At 36.7% G+C, this 24,228-nt stretch overlaps 1 protein-coding gene across 1 annotated transcript in view; it reads right to left on the minus strand.

The window, feature by feature from the left end:
- The window catches only part of TMEM26 (transmembrane protein 26), a 32,777-nt gene extending 26,828 nt beyond the window's left edge, over positions 1–5,949 (minus strand). Inside the window, 2 exon segments of the mRNA XM_039871899.1 lie at positions 5,282–5,677; positions 5,679–5,949. Coding sequence (XP_039727833.1) covers positions 5,282–5,677; positions 5,679–5,920 — 638 coding nt within the window. The 5' untranslated portion in view covers positions 5,921–5,949.
- Between the last annotated feature and the right edge of the window lie 18,279 nt (positions 5,950–24,228).

Genomic DNA, 24,228 nt, shown 5'->3' on the forward strand with positions numbered 1-24,228 from the left:
TGCCCAAGTCAGCCATGTGGAAATCACGGGTCTTCTTCCAAATCCCTCCATTTCATCCTCTTCGTTATCTAAAAAGATCAGCAGGAGAAGAGTGCTTTTATGTCCCAACTGTCTTTGGCATTTTTATAAACAATTTTGTTGGAGGAAGATATATATAATCAAATACTACAAAATCACATCAAAAAAGTTCTCTTACACTATTCAAAACTTGTTCAAGATCAGACCATATAGTTTCTGTCAAGTCTAGGTTTTTCATTTCTGCTGTTGAACCTTCTAAATACAACTGAGTAATCAAAACAGATTTCATTGAGGTTTTTTTTTTTTTTCCAAAATTGGCTTGAACTCGAAATCAATTTAAGATAGAATCTCTTCTGATTCCTGATTTATCTTTTTTGTTTGTTTGTTTTCATTTGGGAGATACCCAGACACTTTCTAACACATGATGTTTCAAATGGGATATAGTAAAGGTATAAAACTTAGAAGGAGAAAGAATTTTTCTTGGAGGCAAGTGGCATGGAGAGGAGAAGAGACAAGGAAGAGTAGAAACGAAAATTGGTGTTTATCTGTCTTCTGGGAGTATGTCAGAAATGTCCCAAGGCACACTTAATTCTTCCCTCCTGATTTTTTGTCTCTTTGGCTCTTCTCATGTCTAGCTCCTTCTCTAACAGACTCAGTTCAAATGTCTTTTCCTTAGCGAGGCCTCTCTGACTACCCAATAGAAACTTCCCCCTGGTACTCCATCTTTCTTCACAGTTCTGATAATTCATTTATTTACTTACTCATTGTTACTTATTCACTCTCTTGTTTATTATCTACTTTATTTTCTGAGTCCCCCTGACTAAAATGTGAATTCTTTCAGGGCAGGATTTTACCTGTTTTATTCACCTCCATATTCTTTGCACTCAAACAATATCTAACACATGTTAGATGTTCCAGATATTTTTGTTGAATGAAGAATGATAAGGCTCTGTTCTTCCTCCAGAGAAATCTGCTCAGGTTTCTCTATGCTCTTGATCCTCAGGATATTCTTTAGCTACACGGCTTTTGCACTCCTGTTTCTTATCCATTTTTCCTGCTACAGCTCAAATGCTATGGATTCCCCTCCTCTCTTACTCTCTCCTCCTCCGCATACTACTTCTCATCACATTCTTTCTCCTCTAAATTGTTAGAGTCTTAATATCCCTCCTCTCCTAATCGCCAACCAAGTGATCCTAAGTAAAATGATCTAAGAGCTTTGTTTTTCAGTTTGCTTATCTAAAAATGGGTAAAAACAGAGAAATAGAATAATGGTAGCTTCTATGAGAATCAAATGTGATAATGTATATAAAACACTTGAACAAGTCTGAACATTAGTACCTTTTAATTTTAAATCTCGAGTGTGTTTGTTTTCTGTTTTCTCAGCCTGCTCATGCAGTGTCTAGCATAGTATCATGTTTACTAATTAGGCAATTCAACAAATAGTTGTCTGATTGAACTTAATAAAGGAAGAGGGAAAGAGAGATAATGAAGAAAGGTGACCAAATAGGTGAAGTATTTTATTAAGTCAATTATACTTACCTTATATTCTTGAAACTCCAATGAAGAAAGCTCAGTGCTTAAAATTCTGTACTTTTGCCAATAAATACAACTTAGATTTCTACTTTTTCTAACATACAGTCTATTTCCAAGTGAATAGGCTTCAAACGTGTCATAATCTTCATCATTTTTTCTATCCCCTGAGGAATATTTTATCAGTATTGGCTAGAAAGCAACTGAAATACTGTCTTCTGTTTGACTTTACCTAAATGATAATTCACAGATCCATTGGATTGTTGCCCAGACAATAGAAAATAAAATCAAAAATAAAGCAAAAATAAAATCAAAAAATAAAGCAAAATGGTACTACTTTCTATCTTAGAGGGATGTAAGTGAATTTGCAGGTAAAATTAATAAACATTAGATGAAATGGAACAAATTCCACCAGCACACATTTATTGCATTTAACAAGGGGTGTGTTTTTGGCTTTCCCCCTCTATCCTATGGAATTCCAGCAAGTTAAACTTCTCCAACTGGCAAATTATCAGTGTTGATGTAATGTTGCCTGTCCCCAGACAGCTGAGGTCAGCAGCTCTAGTTCCATTTTTCTTTCCAAAGGATAGCTAAAGAAACATTCTTTGAACAAGTGTAATATGTTTGTTACGTTTCAAGAAATTTTGTTCACATTTTCCTCTATAAGTTCTGTTTAGTGTTCCATGATTTCTGTAGATTTGATTTTTTTGGAGACCAGCAACTAATTATAGTAAAAAAAGAACAAATGTTCAAACTAGCCCAGAATAGACTAAAAAGGGTCCATGGATCTGATGTTCCAGAAAAGAAAATCTCACCTCATGTGTGTACAGAGTTTAATCCACCTTTCAGGCATTATTTAATTAACCAATTGATATTCACTCTTGGAGAGTTTCTCCTTCTTCATCTTCTTGACTTGTAAACAGGTAATTTATTCAACTGATATGTGGGATAATTCTTTGACAAGTCTTTTAAAAAAAATTGAGACCTTATATGCATAACTTTGTAACCTTATTCTCCTGACAATATATCATGGACATCCCTCTAAATCAATAGCAAAAGTCTAGCTCGTTATTTTTAATACCAGCAAAATATTCTATGGTATGGATATACTATAATTTTCAACCAGTCTATTGATGAATAATTGGGTTGCTTTCAGGTTTATTTTCCTCTAATAAGAAGAAAATTAATATTTTGTACATATGTCTTTACACATGGGTACTTTTGGTTCTATAGGATAGATTTCAAAATGTAAGACCAATGGATGAAAAGATATATATCTTTATTAACATATTTCTCGATATAGATATATATATAGTAATATTTTCCTATATGGAAGTATGAATACTGCCATATTTACTTTATATGTTTTTTTAATTTTTGATTTTCTCATGAAAGCATTCTTTAGCACTCAGAAACAACAAAAAATTATGCCTTTGCCTTACCTAGAAAATTTCAACCCAGAAATGAAATATGTCCAAAATAAAACTCTTTTTAATTCTTACCATGTTATATTAGGGATAATTTTCTATACTTTTTTAGCATTCCATCTTCTAATTTCTTCTTCATATTTGTGACAGAATAGCATGAGATCATTGTCCACCACAAAAATTACAATATTTGCAGATTCAGTTGCAACATCAATAGAACAAAACATTACTAATCATATTTGTATTTAGATCATTTACAAAGAATCATTTGTCCCTGAAATTTTATAGTAAGCCAAATCTATCAATTTTTTCTTTGCTTATTTTCAAATGTTAATCTAGTTATTGAGCCAGCAAGATTTTTGTGAATTACTGCTATAATATACAATATTCATCATGGGCCTGTTCTGAAATAAAGGTGAGAATTTTTTTTAATACTTTTTGTCTCTGAGCCAATGGTTTACTGGCCAGTCCCTCAAATAAAGTTGCTTGACTTATACAGACAGAAAATGTGTCCAGTTGACACAGAATATTTTTAATAACAAGAAAAAAGAGAAACCCTAGAATCTAGAAAAGACCATTTCTTTTTTATTCATTGATCATCAACATATGTTATTTCATTTAATTCATAACAACATATGAGATAAGTATTTATTAGCTTCAGTATTTCTATACAACTGGAGTGGAATTTTGACTTAATATGAACCAAGGACTTTGGTCTACTTTTGGAGAGGGAGGGGGGACATTTCAGGGCCTGCTGACCTAGTCCTTCTTATGAGGTTGACATTTCTCTCAGAAGGTCTGATGGTTCTAGGCAGAACTACCTTCCATGGAACAGTTTTCAGCCTCAGACTTCATCCTCTTATTACAGAAGATATTTTCTAACCTAGTATATTAAAGCCATTCAATAAAATCTAAATCAATTTCACATTACCTGCTAGGTGCATACTTTTCTCTCCTTTAGTTTCTTTAAATCTAAGGCTTATTTGGGAAGCTAATACCATTTTTCTTTGAGATTTCCAAAAGGCACACAGAAAAACACCTTAATTCTCTCCTGCTTCATAAATTAATTGTTCATAGGGGAAGGGGATTGGGGAGGGGCAGTAACATTCCAGTCCTTACTATATTAAATTAAGATTCCACTTGAATATATTTTTCACTAGTAATTCTAGAAATTTTTCAACAGTGGAAAATTTAAGCAAGATTCACATTATTTTAAGAGACAACACATTCACTCTCTTGCACTGTCATGAAATACACCGACTTTTGTAGTTTAATATGCAAAACTGTAGGTAGAGAGGATTTTTTTTTTTCTTAATATGGTGGCTTACTCTAATTTCATCCTATGCGTAATTCTTGAATTGCCTAATATTTTCTTTCTCATAGCATTAGGTAGTTTTTAAAGTATTGACATCTGTGAAAACACAGCCTCACTCTTTCTAAAAATTAATACAGGAGAGGCCTAACTTAGAGAAGTTTGGGCTACACATCTACTGGGAGTTGAAGAATGGAGGTGGAGGCTCTTTGGAAATGTCAAGAGAATCCTTTTCTCATTTCTTCTATTGCCATTCAAGTCTTTGGGGGAGGAAATAAAGCATCATGCAGAGCGTGTAGTTTTTGCAGGTTGAGATTAAGTCTGAACCACTACCTGCTGGTCCTTACACCAGCGTCGCGCCGCAACCCGTCTTTGACGAGATGGGCTGACCATTAACTAAGCTCTGAAGCAACCAACCCTAAACACTTGAAGCTGGTGTCATGCCAGGGCGCCAGGGGCTGGAAGGAAGTTAAACGGCTAAAACCACCGCTGTGCTGCGAGGGGCTCCTAGCCCTTCATCGCTGCCGGATGCACTCAGGCTCTTGCCAAAGTCGCTGATGCCCAGCGAGGGACGTTCCCATACCTGCATGCACGTAGAGTAACCGTGCACACCCACACGCCCCAAATTCAGAAAGCAGCGCACGTGACACCCTCTTGCCCCACGATTCCCTCATTTGGGGCACTTTCTGCAGAGCAGGCAAGCGCTTCCCTTCTTTTTTCTCATTTTCCAAGTTACCAAAGCTGGGACCGGGTGACGCGTGGCTGTGACTCGAGCCTTCCTAGTGTTGCCCGAGGACTCTGAGACATTCCGGCGTGCCCAAGAGACGCGCAAGCATCTCGCGCTCCTTCGAAGCTATCGGAGAGGACAAAGAGGGTCCGAATCCGAGTAAAGAGTCAGCGGGCTGCGAGGAGAAGGGTTCTCGGGCTGCCTGTGAGTGCCATAGAGGACAGTACCGGGGAACTCCGCGCCCTCCCTTTCCCCGGGTGCGCTCACCATTTGTAGCCTCTGCCACGCTTGAACTTGAGGGTGAGAGCAGTCTCCAAAAGGAGCAAGAGGTTGAGCAGCGCGAGCAGCCAGTACCTTGGCTCCTTCTTCACCTCGGTCACTCGCCAGACTCCAACCAGCGAGTGCAGCACGAACAACAGCCGCGTGGCCAGGGCGTTGAACAGGATCAGTCCCTCCATGCCGGCCGGCACCTTCTGCCCTCCGCCCCTCACGCGCGCGGGGCAGACCCCGCCAGGAGCACCCCAGCCCGCCGGTGGGCGGGAACGTGACAGCTCCAAGACCTGCGGCTGCTGTCGTCTCTCCTCACCCTCCCGCGCATTTAGACCAGGAGAGAGCGTCTCGCCCCTCCCCCAAACTTCCTGAGAACTCGTCAAAGAGGAGAAAGAATCTAAATCCAGCTTTTCTAGACTGCTGGGCTTTCCCGGGAGTCTCGGGCTCGACGCCCGTGCTCCTGGGCGTTATTCTCCAGCGCTGCCCATCCCCCTCCCAATCCCAGGAGCCAGCCTCCCTCCCTAGGCCTCCATGGAGTCCCTCCAAGAACTTCCTCACCCCAAGAGAATGGAAAGAGGAGGGAGATGGAGTGAAGGCCAAGGTGTTGCATAGATAGATGCTACTTATCTGTGGCATCTCCTCCTTGATTTTCCACTGAAGTACTTTAATTCACACTTTTTTCCCCCCCAGGAACTGGGCTCTCATGGTGACTAAGCTGGGAAGGAGGAGGGCCAAGGAATTCGCTGTCCAAGCAGTTTTAGAAATGCGGTTCCTGCACACTTTTCAAGAATTAAAACTTCTCAGAACTAGAGGAAATCACACACGCTGGGCTTTCATAGAGCTCCCTGCATTCATTTAGTGAAAGAGTTGCCCAGGTCACTTCTATGCTTTGGGCACAATGTTATTAAAGCAAAAGATATTCTTTATTATGTCACCCCCCCACCCTCATTCCACCACCTCTTCCAGTTTTTGTTTTTGTTTTTGTTTTCTGTTTTTTTTTTTCCGAAGCATATAGGGTAGCAGGACAAGACTGGCAGAGGGACAATTGAGGGAGGAGATAAAAGACAGAGTTAGGAGTTTGATTAGGAGAAATTCATGGAGCAGGAACTGCACCTTGAGGTCAATGACTAATAAATTAAACTCCGGTCTTTCCAGCATCCAAAGCAGAGAGGAAACTGAAGTCAGGCTTTCCCAAAATATCTTCATGATTTTTGTTTTCATGTTTGGTCTCCTACCACCTGTACCACTATTTATTTAACATTATAATAGGCTACAGATGGAAGGTAATTACAAAAATAAACAAAATGGATCTAAGTTTCGAAAATCTTGCTAGATATTAATTACTGCTTTCCAAGGCTTTGTGCCGCAGTATCCCTCTTTCTGGGAAGATAAATGCTGCTCATATTACTACCGAGCAGGAATGCTCTCTTGACCACGTTAGTAAAATTGAAGGAAAAATGAAAAAAAGGATATCTTTCTTGGTTAGGTTTATTCAACTTAAAATCATACCATACCTTTCTTAAAATTAGGTTGAAAACTGAATTATGTGGCTAATGTCTTCTTAGGTGAAAAAAAAAAAATCCAGCTGCTTAGGAGAAGCTCTGCTATTTCTGGTACTGTGAATAAGGAGAAATTTTTCTTTTGTCTGTGGGTCTTCATTCTTTCTTATCTTACAGGAAACCCAGTAGTGATTTTCTGGGGCTGCTTATTACAGTACCCTTCAATGTAGGCTAATGATGCAGTGACCAGTGACCACACACTATTCAGTGACACACAAGAGCACGGTAGACTAGTTGGTTCAACATGAGGTCGTGTGGTGTGGACATCAGAGCCCTAGCATCCAGCCAACTGGCTGCCTCGAACTCCTGGCTCAGCTACTTAGTAGTGTTGTAACATCAGTTTGTACCTCAGTTTCCTCATCTGTAAATGGGGGACTAAGCCCATGGATTCATAGGGCCATTGTTGGGGATCAAATGAGTTAATCCATATAAAGCACCTGGTAGGTAAGGAGTGCTTGGTAAATGGTAATTATTACCTGGACCAAGAACGTTAGTCCAGAAGAGCCACTCTTTGATTATCCAAGACAAGTAATAACAGGAGTGGAGCAGATAAATATGGCATTCCTAAGGCTTGTCAAACCCTCCAGCTGAGCACCACCAGGAATATATCTGTCACTGAATAACTGAGGTTATTACTCTCTTAGAGAGAACACACGCCATGGAGAACCTCGGGGCATCTTAGGAAGAAGGTGTTAGAAAGGTTAGAAAGGACTAATTTGAAAGTATTTGGACTTGTGTTAGGTGATTTTAGGAGGGCTTAAGAAAATAGGGCTTTGCTCTAATTGGATGTGATCAGGAAGTGGGGTCAATTTTATGATTAGGTGTCTTAAGAAAGCTTTAGATAGAGGAATGTTTGTACATTTTTGTGTTTTGCACAACATTTATGTTTTTGTCTGTGTTCAGACGTGATTGCAGAGTGGTCCTCTTTTTGTCTTAATCCATTGCACCACAGAGTGGCCTTCCTTGATGTTGATGCTTTGTGAAATTTTTGTGTTCAACAGAGGAATATGAAGGCCTGGTTGATTGTACCACACCAGTTGCCTGCTATCAGAGGTTGCTTTTCTCTTTCTCAGACTCCTGTGAGGGCTCTCCAGGAGAAGCAGGTTAAACAGAAAAGGAAGGAGGTCAGTCTGACATCTTCCACACATCTTCAGTGTTTTCCTGTATTGAAGGTGTAGATTGAGTATAGGTTCTGTTGTCTCTGGATCTGAAAAACAAAACTGTCATTAAAGAGAACTTTAAGGTTATTTCTTTTTAGTTTTCTCTTAAGCCCATTTTAGAAGACTGTAGACTTTGAGAAATATTGGGACCTTCAGTCGAATAGCCCAATAACTTTTCTTTTAAAAAAAGGGGGGGATAAAAGTAAGCGACTAAAAAAAAATCTAATCTTTAAAGGAAAAAAAGTAATTTTTTTTACTTTTTTTTTTTTAAAAAAAAGCAATGCCATCCTCATGCATCAAATTCTTGTGGTACAGGCTGGAGTTGCACTAAGCAGAGCCAGCTCATCCCATTGTCCCAGGCAATAGCAATCACCAGGACTCTCTTCCCTACTGAATACGAGGTAAACAGTTTTCAGGCTTCTCATTCACTTAGAGTGATTTCGGTTGCACAAAAACGTCTTGCTCAGACCAGCTCAAGTAAAAGGATTAGTTATTGGAAAGATATACATGGTTCAACAAGGGAGATGGAATCCTTTGGAAATCAATAAAAGGAGGTATAATGGGACAGGGCTTTGGCTAACTGGAGCTGAGAGACAGCTGGTATAGTTTCTTAATTTTATCTTCCAGATGTCTAACTTAACCTTCAGATGATTTCATTTTATTGTTCAACTCTATTAATGAACCTAGTTTTGTTTTGTTTGGTTTGGTTTGGTTTGGTTTGGTTTGGTTTGATTTGGTTTCACAGCATCTTATTCTTGGTTGATGGATGCAATATCTTTTTTTAATTTCTTTAAAATTTTTACTTATAACTTTTTAATGGTTTTGTCTTTCCTGAATTATTTCTGTTTTGACTTGCTGGTTGCTCAGTTTATTCAATTCCTTCCTTCACTTTTAAGATTGTATAATCTGGTGATCCTCAAGTGATCTAATGAGCCTTTGTTGTTCACTCATATTTTCAAATAAAGAACTGGGCTGGCTAAAAAGACATATTTGGTATATGCGTCCTATTGAATGGGAGAACTGGCTATGTATGGTCCAATACTTGGGCAGGATATACTTGTCAGGTCAGCTTCCCTGCGGGGTGCAATGGGGAGAGGCCGGCAGTGTTGTCAACATAAGAAGGGTTCCTCTGAGAGCTGATGTTTAGTGCATCTTATTCAGTCATTGGTAGAGCTGCCTTGCTTTTTCTCCCCTACTCCAGATTCAAAGATCCCCTCAGATCCAAATCCACCCCGCCCAAGGGTGCTCTAATTCTCTTTACACCTTTACTAAGCGTTTCAGCCCCTCCCTACTCCCGTATTTCTTTAAACAACAGCTGTTCTTTAAAGATTTTTGCTTAAAATCATTGATGACTCTAAGGAAGCAGAGATGATTTCCAACTCTTTCTACTGTTCTGAATATAATTATTGAATAAATACTTTGAGCAGGACTGCACTTGGCGCTTTTTGGTATGACTTCAGCTTTTTGGGGACTTTCACAGAAAGAACTATGCTCACTTCTGCTTTCTTAGGCTGTTTTCTTCTGCTTGGTTTCTCCACTGGTCCAATCTTACCTGTATTCACTCTTTCTGAAATTCTTAAAAATTCCTGTTCTACTCTTTAATGCGATCTAGCATTGTTTTTTTGTTTTGTTTTGTTTTGGATTTTTCCTTTTTGTGCATACTTTTTAGTTTTAAAAATCATTTCTATCATTTGTAGGCGAAGTTTTGACTTCTAGTTCACAAATCTGAATCAGAAAACTGACAGATTTCTTTACTATTATGATATATGTGGATTAAATAGGAACTGAAACTACAACAATTTTATACATAATAGTGAAGAAAAAATAACTTTATTACATTAGCAATAATGGTAATAATTACTCTTCCTGAAAAAAAAAAAGAGTAAATGTCAATAGTAATTATCAATCTTCAGACACATCAGCCAGTAAGGAAGAGAAATCCAAAGTGCGGGTGAAGGATCTGGAGTGAGGCTGCCTTCTTCAAACTGCCTTCTTCAAGCCTTGACTCTACCTCTTAAGTGGTGTGACAGTTGGCAAATTACATATTCTCTTTGAACCATGATTTCTCATCTACAAAATAAGAATAATGATAGTATCTCTGTGTCTATCATAAAGATGAAATTGATTGATATTTCAAAAGTGCTTAGAAAAATTCATGGAATATAGCAAAACTCAGTAAACATTTGTTGAATAAATAAATAAAGATGTGAGTGGGGGTTGAATAAATAACACCCCCAAATGGAAATGTGTTATTCTTCAGTTGGTATTGTAGCTGAATTATGTTTCCCCAAATCCATATGTTAAAGTCCTAACCTCTTAGTACCTCAGAATACAATGGGATTTCAAGATAAGGTTTTTAAAGAGGTGATCAAATTTAAATGCAGCCATTAAGATGGGCCCTTAGCCAATTTGACAGCTGTCCTTATAAAAATAGGAAATTTGGGCACATAGAGAGACAGACACCAGGGATGCATGTGCACAGAGGAAAGGCCATGTGAGGACATAGCAAAAAGGTGGCCATCTGCAAGCCAAGGAGAGAGGCCTCAGGAAAAACCAAACACTCTAACATCTTGACCTTGGATTTTCTGTGATCTAGGACAGTGAGAAAATAAATGTCTATTGTTTACACCACCAAGTCTGTGGTATTTTGTTATGGCCGCCCTAGCAAACTAAATGCTTTAAGCATATGATCTATGTCAACTTGAGTGAGTTTCTTTAACTCTCTGAGCCTCAATTTCCTCATTCACAAAATGAGGATATTAATAGGACATAACTCATAGATTTTGAGGATGAAATCAGATTATCATTATCACAGAGACTGCCTCATAGAAAGAGCTAAATGTGTTAGCTATTATTATTTCTGTAATTTTAATAATGATCATTATTATTATTAGTGTCTCCAGAGTGACAGTTATCATCAGGCTCACTCCCTACCTGAGAAAAAAGGGAACAACATCGTTATATACCCACATGTTGTATCCCTTTGTAATCTCAAGCCTGTTTCACAAAGAAACCTTTTAAATGATTTTTGGGGTCTGATAAGAAGGCTTGAATATTTAAAAAATGAAGTATGACTATAAAATGCCAAATAATTACATAGCTTAAAAAACTTATTACAAACGTGAATTTAAATCGTGATGTTTAGTTCATGTAGTTTATTGGTTGATCCTTGATCACTTACTTGGACATTTTGATCCATTTTGAATTTGTTCAAAGAAGCCTAGAGTTGTAGCTATAGATGAAGATACCATTTATCATCTAATCATGACCATTCTTAACCACAGGAGCAAAAAAACAAATTACACTGGAAAACATTGTGAGATGTTTCTCCTTATAAATGCTTCTTTCAGGTATGATTTAGAGCAGGTATAATGCTATGAAGAGATGGATGGGTTGGCAGTTATAATGCCTTAGTCCAGCCCCCACCTCAGGGTTTACCCTCATAAAATAGAGCAGAGGATGCCAGTCTTGTATACTTCATAGTCCTTAAAAGAATTACATGAGGTAATCAGTATGAAAATGCTCTGTAAAAATACATTGAGTTCAAGGTTAACATTTCAGTGATAAATCATGTTGATAGTATGTACCTTTGATAAATGTGATAAGAATGGCACCTTATCTCTGTGGTCTTCTTCTCCAAACCCCATAACCATGAAAAATATGAAACAAACCCAAATTGAGGAACATTTTGCATTATACACTATCAATACTTCTCAAAATTGTCAAAGTCATGAAAAACAAGCAAAGACTGAGAAACTCTCACAGACCAGGGAAAATTAAAGAGACATGATGACTACTAAATGTAATGTGGTGTCTTGGATGGGATCCTGGAACATAGAAAGGACATAAGTGGAAAAACTAGTGAAATCTAAATAAGGGCTAGAGTTTGGTTGAGAGTAATATACCAATATTTGTTCTGTGATTGTGACAAATGTAACATGGCAATATAAGATGTTAACAAGAGGGACAGAGGAGTGTACAAGAACTCTGCATCATCTTTGTAAATTTTACATAAATCTAAAACTATTGTAAAAATTTTAAAGTTTATTTAAAAAATAAAATTGATGTTTGAATATAACATTTTATTTGATTATTTCATTTTATTTGAAAGTGGCTCATAAATTCAAAACCTCGCCTTAGAAATGTCAGATAAAGGAATTATTATGTAATATTTTGAGAATACTTTTATAATAGTAGCGTCAATTATTTTTATTATCATTACTTTATTATCATTGTCATCAACAAAATCATCTCAATGCTGAAGGGTCCTCAGAGTTTACCCAGTCGAATCTCCTCACTTTGCATACTGAGGTCCAGGACAGTCAGGTGACTTGTCTAAAGTCACAATTTATTTAGTTTTTGGTATTGTTAAAAGTGTGAAACAAAAGATATTTTTTATTTCACATAAAGTTCTAGAAAAAATATGAATATATACGTGTGTGCTTATGTATAAATATGTACATATATACATAACATATTATATATTGCATTATATATATACAGTCTTTCTTTTTAATAGATATGTAAAAGCATAGGACAACCTCTTCAGTTCATCTGTTGGTGGAATTTTATCTAGAATGTTAAGGAAACACATCTAGCTCAATTAAGATAGGCAGTTGGTTTTGGGGTTTGTTTGTTTTGGGGTTTGGGTGTACGTGTGGTTGGTGTGTGTGTGTGTGTGTGTGTGTACGCGCGCACACGTGCCTATGGTATCTCAGGCTCCTGTGGCCTGATTTTCCAGGAAGCAGTGACTTCTCCTTCCACACAATCACTGCTTCTCTCTGCCAAATGCCCAACCCAACTGGCCCACAGAGTGAGGAACCATCTTTGATCTGCCCGCAGCTCTTCCTCCTGCCCTGAACTGTCCGTGCTCCCCAGCACTCACTCATCCTCCCTCCCTACTCCAGTTCTTCTATTCCTGTTAGTGGCATCAAATCTCTTGTTTCACCTATAGCTGAAGTAAGACTTGCGATCATCCTAGAAAAACTAATACTTTGCCACTCCTTCAAGCCTACAGTCTTTATTAAAAATTTTTTTAACTTTTTACTTTTTTAAAATTTCTATCATTCCACCCTCTTCCCCTTCGGCAGCCATCAGCTTGTTCTCTGTATCTATGTGTTCATTTCTATTTTGTTTTATTTATTCATTTTTTTAAGATTCCTCATATAAGTGAAATCGTACGGTGTTTGTCTTTCTCTGACTTATATCACTTAGCATAATACCCTCCAGGTCCAACAGAATGGCAAGTTTTCATTTTTTTATTATCAAATAATATTCCATTGTATGCATGTTTGATACATGTGTGAGTGTGTGTATACTTACACATACACGCACACAAACACATATCTTCTTTACCCATTCATCTATTGATGGACATCTAGGTTGCTTCCATATCTTGGCTGTTATTAGTAATGCTGCAATAAACATAGGGGTGCATATATCTTTTTGAATTAGTGTTTTTGTTTTCTTCAGATAAATACCCAGAAATGGAATTGTTGTACTGTATGGCAGCTCTATTTTTAAATATTTTTAGGAACTCCATACTGTTTTCTATAGTGGCTATACTAACTCACAATCCACCAACAATGTACAAGGGTTCCCTTCCTCCATATTCTCTCCAGCATTTGTTATTTGTTCATTTATTGATGATAGCCATTGTGACAGGTGTGAGGTGCTATCTCATTGTGGTTTTAATTTGCATTTCCCAGATGATTAGTAATATTGAGCATATTTTTATATGTCTGTTGGCCATCCGTATGCCCTCTTTGGAGAAATGTCTCTTCATTTTTTCTGCCCATTTTTAAATTGGATCGTTTGGGGTTTTTTGGTGTTATGTTGTATTGGTTTCTTATATATTTTGAGTGTTAAGTCATATGAGTTCCTTATCAGATGTATTGTTTGCAAATATCTTCTCTCATTTAGCAAGTTGTCTTTTCCTTTTGTTGATGATTGCCTTCACAGTGCAAAACTTTTTTTAGTTTAATGTAGTTCTATTTGTTTACTTATTTGTTGTTGCCACCCTTGCCCAAGGAGACATATACAAAAAGATATTGCTAAGAGTGATATGAAAAAGTTTACTGCCTATGTTTTCTTCTGGGAGTTTTATGACTTCAGGTATTACATTTAAGTTGTTAATCCATTTTGAGATTTTGTGTGTGTGTATGGTGTAAGAAAGTGGTCCAATTTCATTTTTGCATGTACCTGTCCAGTTTTCCTAACACAAAATGAAGAGACTATCTTTGTCTCCTTTGTCACAGATTAATTGATGATATAAACAAGGATTTATTTCTGTGCTCATTATTTTATTCCATTGATCCATCAGTCTGGTTTTATTCTAGTACCATCCTGTTTTGATTATTGTAGCTTTGTAATATAGATTAATATCAAGGAACGTGATACCTCCCACTATGTTCTTTCTTAAAATTTCTTTGGCTATTTGGGATCTTTTGTGGTTCCATATAAATTTTAGAATTAGTTGTTCTATTTCTTAGAAGAATTCAATTGGTATTTTTAATAGAGACTGCACTGAGTCCGAATATTCCTTTAGGTAGTAAGGACATTTTAACAATATTAATCCATCCAATCTATGAGCAAGATATATCCTTTCATTTATTTGTATATTCCTAAATTTCTTTCTTCAATGCCTTATAGTTTTCAGAGTATATGTCTTTCACCTCTTTGGTTAAATTTATTCCTAGATATTTTATACTTTTTGATGCAATTGTAAATGAGATTATTTTCTTAATTTTTCCTTCTAATAGTTCATTATTGATGTACGAACATGTGACAGATTTCTGTATATTGATTGTGTATTCTGCAACTTTACTGGGTTTATTTATTAGTTCTAGTAGGTACTTTGATGGGGCCTTTATAGTTTTCTATATTTAACATCACGTCATCTGCAGATAATGAGAGTTTTACTTCTTTTTTTCCAATTTGGATGCCTTTTAGTTCTGTTTCTTGTCTGATTGTTGTGCCTAGGATTTCCAATACTATGTTAAATGGAAGTGGTGATAATGGGCATCCTTGCATTGTTTCTGATTTTAGAGGAAAGGCTTCTACTGTTCCACACTGAATATGATATTACCTATGAGTTAATCATATATAGCCTTTATTGTATTGAGACATTCCTTTTATACTCACTTTGTTGAGATTTTTTTTTTATCATAAAAGGATGTTGAATTTTAGCAAATGCTTTTTCTGCATCAATTGAGATGATAAAATGGTTTTTATTCTTTATTTTGTCAATGTGATCTATCACATTGATTTATGAATGTTGAACCATTTTTGCATCTGTGGGATGAATCCCACTTGATCATGGTGTGTAATTCTTTTAATGTATCTTGAATCCTCTTTGTTAACATTTTGTTGAAAATATTTCTATCTATGTTTATCAAGGATATTGGCATAATTTTTTTTTTTTTGGTAACGTCTTTGTCTGGTTTTGGTATCAGAGTAATACTGGCTTCATTGAATGAGTTTGGAAGCATCCTTCCTCTTCAATTTTTAATTCTTCTTTGACTATTTGGTAGAATTCACCTGTGAAGCCATCTGGACCTGGACATTTATTTGTTGGAAGTTTTTTGATTACTGCTTCAATTTCATTGCTAGTAATTAATCTGTTTAAATTTTGTACTTTTTTCTGGTTGTCTTGGAAGGTTATATACCTCTAGAAATTTGTCTATTTCTTCTAGATTTTCAAATTTGATAGCATATAATTAAATGTTCATAGTGTTCTTTCATGGTTCTTTGTATGTCTATGGTGTCAGTTGTAACTTTTCTTTCATTATGATTTTATTTGGGCTCTCTCTCTTTTTTTCTTGATGAGTTTGATTAAAGGTTTGTCTATCGTATTTATCTTTTCAAAGAACCAGCTCTTCGTTTTATTGATCTTTTCTATTTTTTTAAAATTTCTATTTCTCTTATTTCTGCTATATCTTAACTATTTCCTTCTTTCTGTTTATTTTGTGTTCTTCTTTTCCTAGTTCTTTAGGTATCGAGTTAGATTGGTTATTTGGAATTTTTCTTGTTTCTTGAGATAGGCCTGGATTACAATAAACTTCTCTTGTAGAACTACTTTTGCTGCATTTTGAAAAGTTGTGTTTTCATTTTCATTTCTTTCAAGATAGTTTTTGATTTCTTGTTTGATTTTTTTCTCTGATCCATTGGTTGTTTAGTAGCATATCATTTAGTTTCCACACATTTCTGTTTGTTTTCTCATTTTTCTTCCTGTAGTTGACTTTTAGTTTCATGCCATTGTAGTAGAAAAAGATGCTTTTTATGATTTCAATCTTCTTGAATTTATTGAGGCTTGTATAGTGGCCTAATATTTGATCTGTCCTGGGAATGTTCCATTTGCACTTGGAAAAAAATACACATTCTGCAGTTTGGGGATGAAATGTTCTATAAATGTCTATTAAATCAATCTTCTGTAATATGACATTTAAGACTGTTATTTTCTAATTTCCTATCTGAGTAATCTTTCCATTGATGTTAGTGGAGTATTAAAATTCCTTACTATTTTTGTAGTACTGTGGATTTCTCCCTTTATATCCATTATAATGCTATATATATTTAGGTGCTCCTATGTTGGGTGTGTAGATATTTATGATTGTTATATCCTCTTCTTGGATTGAGCTCTTTGTAATTATGTAATCTCCTTTTTTATCTTTTTTTTTCATCTTTTGTTTTAAAATCCGTTTTGTCTGATAATAGTATTTCTATCCCAGCTTTCTTTTCATTTTTATTTTCATGAACTATCTTTTTCCATCTCTTAATTTTCAGTCTGTATGTGTCTTTTGATTTGAAACGAGTCAGTCATAAGCAGCATATAGATAGGTCATGTTTTTTAATTCATTCAGCTACCCTATCTTTTTATTAGAGTATTTAATTCATTTACATTTAATGTAATTATTGGTAAGTATATACTTACTATCATTTTGTTAATTGCCTTTGATTGTTTTATAGTTCTCCTCTGTTCCTTTCTTCTCTTGATCTCTTCCTTTGTGGTTTGCTGGTTTTCTTTAGTATTTTGTTAAGGTTCCTTTCTCATTGTTCTTTATGTATCTTTTGTAGGTTTTGGTTTGAGGTTACCATGAAGTTTATGTGTATCTTTCTATATCTATAGCAGTCAATTTTAATCTGATAGAATATATAAAAATATATATTTTTACTCCTTCCCCTATGTTTTATGTTATTAATGTCATATCTTAGATCTTTTTGTGTTATGTATGTCCTATCTACTTATTGTAGTTTGAGTTGAGTTTGATATTTTTTTCCTAACCTTCATAGTAACTTTTTAAATGTCTGATTCACTGTATTTACTAAACATTTGGCTTTACCTGTGAGATTTTTCCTTTTCTCCATCTCTCCCTCTCTCTCTCTCTCTCTCTCTCTCTCTCATATATGTGTGTGTGTGTGTGTATATATATATCTATATCTATATATAGATATATATACACACACACATACATATATACATATATATGAAATTCTATTTATTTACTTATTTGCTTATTTCTGGTTATGTCTTTTCCTCCTTAAAGGAGACCCTTTAATATTTATCATAAAGCTGGTTTAATAGTGATAAACTTCTTTAGTTTTTGCTTGTGTGAGAAGTTCTTTATCTCTCCTTCAATCTTGAATGTTAACCTTCCTGGGTAAATTATTCTAAGTTGTAGATTCTCTTTCAGCACTTTAAAGATGTCTTGCCACTCCTTTCTGGTCTGTAAAGTTGCTGCTGAGAAATAAGCTGATAGCCTTATGGGGTTTCTCTTGTGTATAACTATTGTTTTCTTGCTTCCTTCAAGATTGTCTTTTTATCTTTAACTTTTGCCATTTTGATTGCGATATGCCTTGTGGTGGGTCTCTTTAGGATTATCTTGTTTGGAACTCTCTGTGCTTCCTGAACCCGGATGTCTGCTGCCTTTCCCAGGGCCCTGGCCTTTGAGGCTGGCCTGGCTTGGGCAGGGAGGCCAGGTGCTTGTGGCAAAATCCTGTTGTTCCTGCTGTCTACCTTTGCTCTGAGGCAAAAGGCTCAGGCAGTGCACTTGGGAACATGCTATAGTGATCTTGCAGGTAGGCCAAAGCACCATAATAAAGCTCCCACCCACCCTGTCAAAGTGGAGAGGAATGTAAACAATGGCGCTCACTGACTCCTCTGGCCTGGGGAGTTCCTACAGCTCCCGAGGGCTCCCATGGCTTCCCAGGCTTCTCTATTTGGGCTCTTTCTCTGTTTGTTGTTCAGAACCTATTATTAAGCCCTCAGTTGTTTTATGGAGTAATTGTTATCTATATACCTGTATATTTGAGTTTGCTTATGGGAGGGGGCAGGTTCAGTATTGTTTTATAGTGTCACCATCTTGGACCTCTCTCAAGGTAAGAAGTTTGATAAAAAAAAAACAAATAAGTAAAATTGTGTCCCTTTTATGTGGCAGGCCTTCACTAGGCATTGAGGATTTAAATGCGAATAGGATCTGATTCCTGACCTTAAGGACCTCACAGCATGGTCTAAGAAGCAAAAACCTAAGCAGCTTTACAATAAAATGCTGTGAGCACATGCGTGGTAGAAAGCTCTGAGAACCACATGACCCAACTGTGAGGCTGGCTTTAAAGGGCCCTTCTTGGAATAGTCACTCATCTCAGATGCCTTAAGATGAGTGAGAAGTTAGCCAAATGGAGAAGAAAGGGAAAAGGGATTCCAAGCAGGAGAAAGGGCTTCTTGTCCTCTGAGATTGCAAGCAAGGAAGGAATCGTGTGGGTATAGATAAGACAAGGGCAGAAGGGAGACAGGAAGTCAACAGAGATCAAGCCTGAGGACTTCAGTTGTCACAGAGATGTAGAATATGAGGCCATGTGCTGACAGCGAGGGGTGGGTGTTGGGTAGAGAAAATGAGGAGGGTGGCAAAGATTTGCGCCTGTGTCTGAGGGAAAAAGGAATAGAATCTAAGCAAAGGTAAATAAAGAGTTGATGAATAATTCTTAGCATCGACATGTAGGAGTATGCAATTTCTTCTGGGAGCCTTCAGCTGTCCAAGTGTAGTGAAAGTATAGAGAAAATAGATTGTAGCATTCATCTTGGGTTCAGTTATCCCTGGCAGGATTGGCAGAGTGTGGAGATCTAAGGGAACCAAAGATGGCTGTTAACTGTTCAGATATCAGTTGTAAAATCCAGGATGGGTAGGGCAAAAAGAGAAATGAAGGAAGACAACAGACTGCAAGAAAATAAAGGCAGTATGGAATTTATGTCTCGATCAGGATTATGGACAGTAAAAAGTCTGAAAACTAAATTTGATAGAAAAATAGACTGATCAATGTGTCACGCTTCTGAGTAAATAAAAGGAGATACTTGGAGAGTTAAGAGAAGAAAAGGACATCAAACTCAGATGACATTGACTTTAATAGAGGATGGCACAAGATTGTAGAAGCTCAATGGGGTGCCAGAAGAATGTGTCCTGGAGTTTTTGGGTTGTCAGGGTGCAGAACTGCAAAGCAGTAAGGGATGAAAACACACCAAGGAAAGGGGATGGGTGGAAATGCCTTTTGCTTGGTGACCAAGGATAACAGAAATGGGAGGAGTGGTTAGAATAGATTGCTTCTGGTAAGGCTGAAACAGAAGCAGCTCACTGTGAGGGCATGGACTTTGGTATCAGACCAACCTATCTATGTAACTATAGGCAAGTACATTAATCTCTCTAAGCTTGTCTTTTTCATTTGTAAGAATATTGCTCTAAGAGGCTGTTGTGGTACTAAAGAAGGCAATGTGCCTGTACTATAGTAAGTGACACCAGTAAATGAGAGCCAGTGTTTTTTTTCCCCCTCAACTTTGACTGGCTGAGAGTCTTAGGTGGTCTGGCCTATCTATGCAAGGCCTGAACACAGTGGACAGAAAGGTGGTGCCGCCCTGGTGCCAGGCACACAAGAGTAGCAGCAGGGGTCTGACATGACAAAGGGCTTCAGTTTGAAAACCAGTAGCAAGAATTTAACATTGATAACCTACTCTGAGATACAAAAATGGTGGAAGTCAACATCCCAAATCACTTCTGCAGATCCATGTCCTAAAAAAAAATTCCCTTTTTGATCCTGATTACTCCCCAAAGGGCTAATCTATTGTCCATAAGTATAGAGGAGACATATACATAAAAGAAAAGGAGAGGGGAAGGAAGTTGAGTAAGGGATGAGAAAAAAGAGATGAAGAGAATCAATACAGAGGCAAACATTGTCAAGGGAACTCAATCGAATTTGACAGCTCTGGGCTTAGGTTGTGTTTATGAGGAAAGGGCCATTCATGAGATCCATGGGGTCTTTAATTCTCATTATATCTAACATGCTGGTTATATTTATAAAATTGAATCATAACTACATCTGGAACTTTTACGCAAAAATTAAGGTTGACGTATGTGCCAGATTGATTTATATTCCCTGATAAGATGGTAAAGTAAAGATTTATTTTACTTTGCACTCTTACAGCTTGGATTATTATTCATACTTTATTTTGCAAATTGGTGGTAACCCAAATGCAGCCAAATCAAGAGTTCACATGCCAAGTTTTGGTTTGAAAAAGTTTTGCATCCAAGATATACTTGGCCACAAAAACAAGGAGATCGAATAATAGAAGAGAAAATAAAGTGTTTTATGTATTCTGGAGGTCAAAAACAGATGTGAGTAGTGTTCTCATGAAGTGTGGCTAGCTAACATCTGGAAATCCCTAATGTATTTCACTGTCCATTTGTAAGTTTCCCCCAATGTTTAATATCAACAGCTATTCAGGAACAGAGTGACTTGTACAAAGAACAAAATTTATAGATATCAAAGACAAAGTTAGAAAATCACTCTGTTCTTGGCATCCATCCTTCCTGGGCAAGAACTTCATATTTTTTCTCTGTCATTGCTATGCTTCATAAACCTATGTGATTGGTTAGATTTTGATTGAGCTGAACGTGTTTTGTTTCTTTTCTATGACTCAGTGACAAAAGAAATGTAAAACCTTCTGCTTACTTTAATCAGAGAATTATGGTTTCTCTTGTGTAATCTGAAGAACTGAGAAAATATCCCCAGAATGACTTGTGCCTATAGTGGGGAGAGAAAGGTGGGAATGTGGAATGGTCAGGAAGGTGGATAATTTAGCCTATTTTCTTCTCTTGGCACACAATCTGTCTGATTTCTTGTTCCCTTTCAACAAAATCCTTTCTGCAAAGACAACCTCACGAATTGCAAAATTTGTAAGGAAATTTGCAGAGGGGAACAGATATGTCTGTATTTCTTACCACAAAGGTTTAAAATATCGAGGGACATGCTGTAAAGCTGATGAAAAGTTTATGAACATTGCTAAATGCAGCAATTAACATTAGACATATGTTTGCCTCATTCACAGATCCATGTTGCATTATATCAATTAACAGTAATCTAGGCATTCTCTTACAGAACAGGCTGGCCCACATAATTGATCAATTAGTCACTAATTCAGAGATGACAACAAGGTATCAACTTGTGTGGCTTCTCAGGTCCATTGGTAGTGGCTGCTAAGAATACAAGGCATTAGCATCTAAAGCTCTTCACAAGCTCAGTGGGAATGTGCCTTCTTGCTAGATTTTGCATTTCTGCCAGGGTTGTGAGTATAGACAGTAGTAGCTATTGTACTTGAGCTACTAGTTGCCATTCCTGATTTAACCAAAGATGTTTCCTGATAAAATCTGTGTCCTAAGGTTTGGGAATCTTTAATTCAAGATAAACCCATAGTAACAAATGCATATGTATATTACACAGTAATAGTAATAAACCTCACCATATGACAACACTCTATCTTTAGAACTTTTACATGTGTCATCTCATGAGATTCTAAAGTGATCTCACGAGATAGAAAGGGATTGTATATTTATTCCCATTTCCAAATGAGGAACTGGATTTCAGAGTAGATAAGTGATTCATCCTAAGTCGTGCAGCTAGTAACTTAGAGAATTTAGAAAATATATTTTGTAGTCTTTTGAATATTTTGTAATCATTCAGATTTATGACTCAATTTAGGAGTCAGAATCTATAGGAACTATAACTGGGATTTTCTGATTCCTAAATTTTGCAATAATAAAATAATATGAGCATGACTACACAAAAAACATTTATAATAAATATGTGTACACATGATTAAGTGACAAGTGGGAAATACCTGGCCTTTGAAATGCATGAGTGACTGTATTACTCAGTTCTCCAGAAAAACAGAATGTATATAGATTTATTATAAAGAGTTAGTTCATGTGATTATGGTGGCTGGCAAGTCTAGTATCTGCAGAGTCCATGTCCCAGTTGGAATCTGAAGAATGGCAGGTTGTTGTAGACAAGGAAAAGCAGATGTCCCAGTCTGAAGTTCTTCAGGCAGGAGGATTCTCTTTTACTCAGGGAAGGGTCAGCCTTTTGTTCTACTCAGGACTTCAATTTATTAGATAGGGCTAACCCCCTTTATGGAGGGCAATCTGCTTTCTGAGTCTACCAATTTAGATATCAATCTCATACAAAAACACTCTCACAGAAAAACTCACAATAATGTTCAGCCAAATACCTAGGCATGACCCAATCAAGATGGCACACAAGTCCACGCCTGGTCAACTTGTCACCCATACACTTCTCCTTAAGCCATACTTAATCTCTACATAAGGCAAATAATAAGGTTTTCCTTTTTCCCAGTATGAAACAAATATCCTACATATAACAGAAAACATACCAACCCTTTTCCCAGAAGACACAAAGTCCCTGAGCAATATTACTCTTCTCCTTGATATCTCATAACTTAAGTATGGTGAGGGTGGAATGTTTTGGACAGAATTGCGTCCCCTCAAAATATACATATCTCTGTCTTAACCCCCAGTGTGACTGTGCTTGGAGATAAGGCTTTTAAAAGGAAGTACGTAGGGTTAAACAAGGTCCTAAGGGTAAGGCTCTAATCCCATAGGACTAGAGTCCTTATAAGAAGAGAAAGAGATACCAGAGATTTCTCTCTCAATCTGAATGTGCACAGAGGAAAGGCCATTGAGGTCACAGCAAGAAGGTGGCCATCCAGAAACCAGGAAGAGAGGTCTCGCCCAAAACCAATCCTGGGGGCACCTTAATTTTGGACTTCTAATCTCAAGAACTGTGAGAACATAAATGTCTGTTGTTTAAGCCATCCAATGTGTGGTATCTTGTCATGGCAGTCCAAGCTAACTAATACAATGACCAAAGCCTTACCTGAGGTTCTAGCAGAAATCTTAGCTGTGTATATGGGCTTAACTGGAGGTTACCTGTCCCTGACTTTGGAAAGTATTCCCTTTTTCACTTATCTTTGGCTATCATCAGGGGTAGCAGATGCCTTGACCTGGTTATCTTGATATCTTGAAGTTGTGCTACCAGCTAGTTTGTAGAAGACTTGATTTAGGTCTGAGGATTTTACAATTAAAGCATGCCTAGAAGAAAAACTAGACTAATAAAGATAGTGTCTGGTTGTGTGTGTGTGTCTTTTAAATTATTCCACACAACTAACTTTTAGAAAGCTAATTTGTTGCAAGATCCTTATGTTTGTAAGGATATGGTTTTCAATCTTTGGGTAAGACTTTTTTTTGGCCAAAGTTAAAGTGAGCTCTTGAGATAGTTTCAGAGCTCTATGCTGTAAGTCCTAAAGAAAAGCTAAGGGTGGTTTGTAACAATACTAGGTGCTTCAAATTTTTCACTGTACTGCATTCATGGATTTTGGAGATGACCCATGAAGCTGTAAATAAGAGTAATACATTTTTTTTTTTCATGAAACAATTTTTAAATTTCCCAATAGGTACAATGTTTGGCTCATTTAATAGATTGGTACAGACTTTCCTTGGGGAAACTAAAAGATTTGGGTTTTTTTTTCCCTCTTTCTGAATCAAAAGTTGATAATGTAGAAATATTGCACAAATATCATGACCATAGCATCTTTCTTTTTTATTGAACAGCAGTTGTGGTTTGAAGAGCAACTTTCTTCAGAAAATTGTGGAGGCTTCATAGCAATGGCTGGAGCTGTTTGGACTCTACAAATTACCTAATGAAAGAGGTAAGCTTTATGCTTTAAAATTATATATATATATGTATATATATATATATATATATGTATGTATGTATGTATATATATGTATGTGTGTATACATACATATATACGTGTGTGTGTGTGTGTGTGTGTGTATCTATATATATATATACACACACACATATATAGTGAGCCATATTTTTT

Source organism: Pteropus medius, unplaced genomic scaffold (assembly GCF_902729225.1).
Source record: "Pteropus medius unplaced genomic scaffold, Ma_sr-lr_union100, whole genome shotgun sequence".
NCBI classification, from domain to species: domain Eukaryota; kingdom Metazoa; phylum Chordata; class Mammalia; order Chiroptera; family Pteropodidae; genus Pteropus; species Pteropus medius.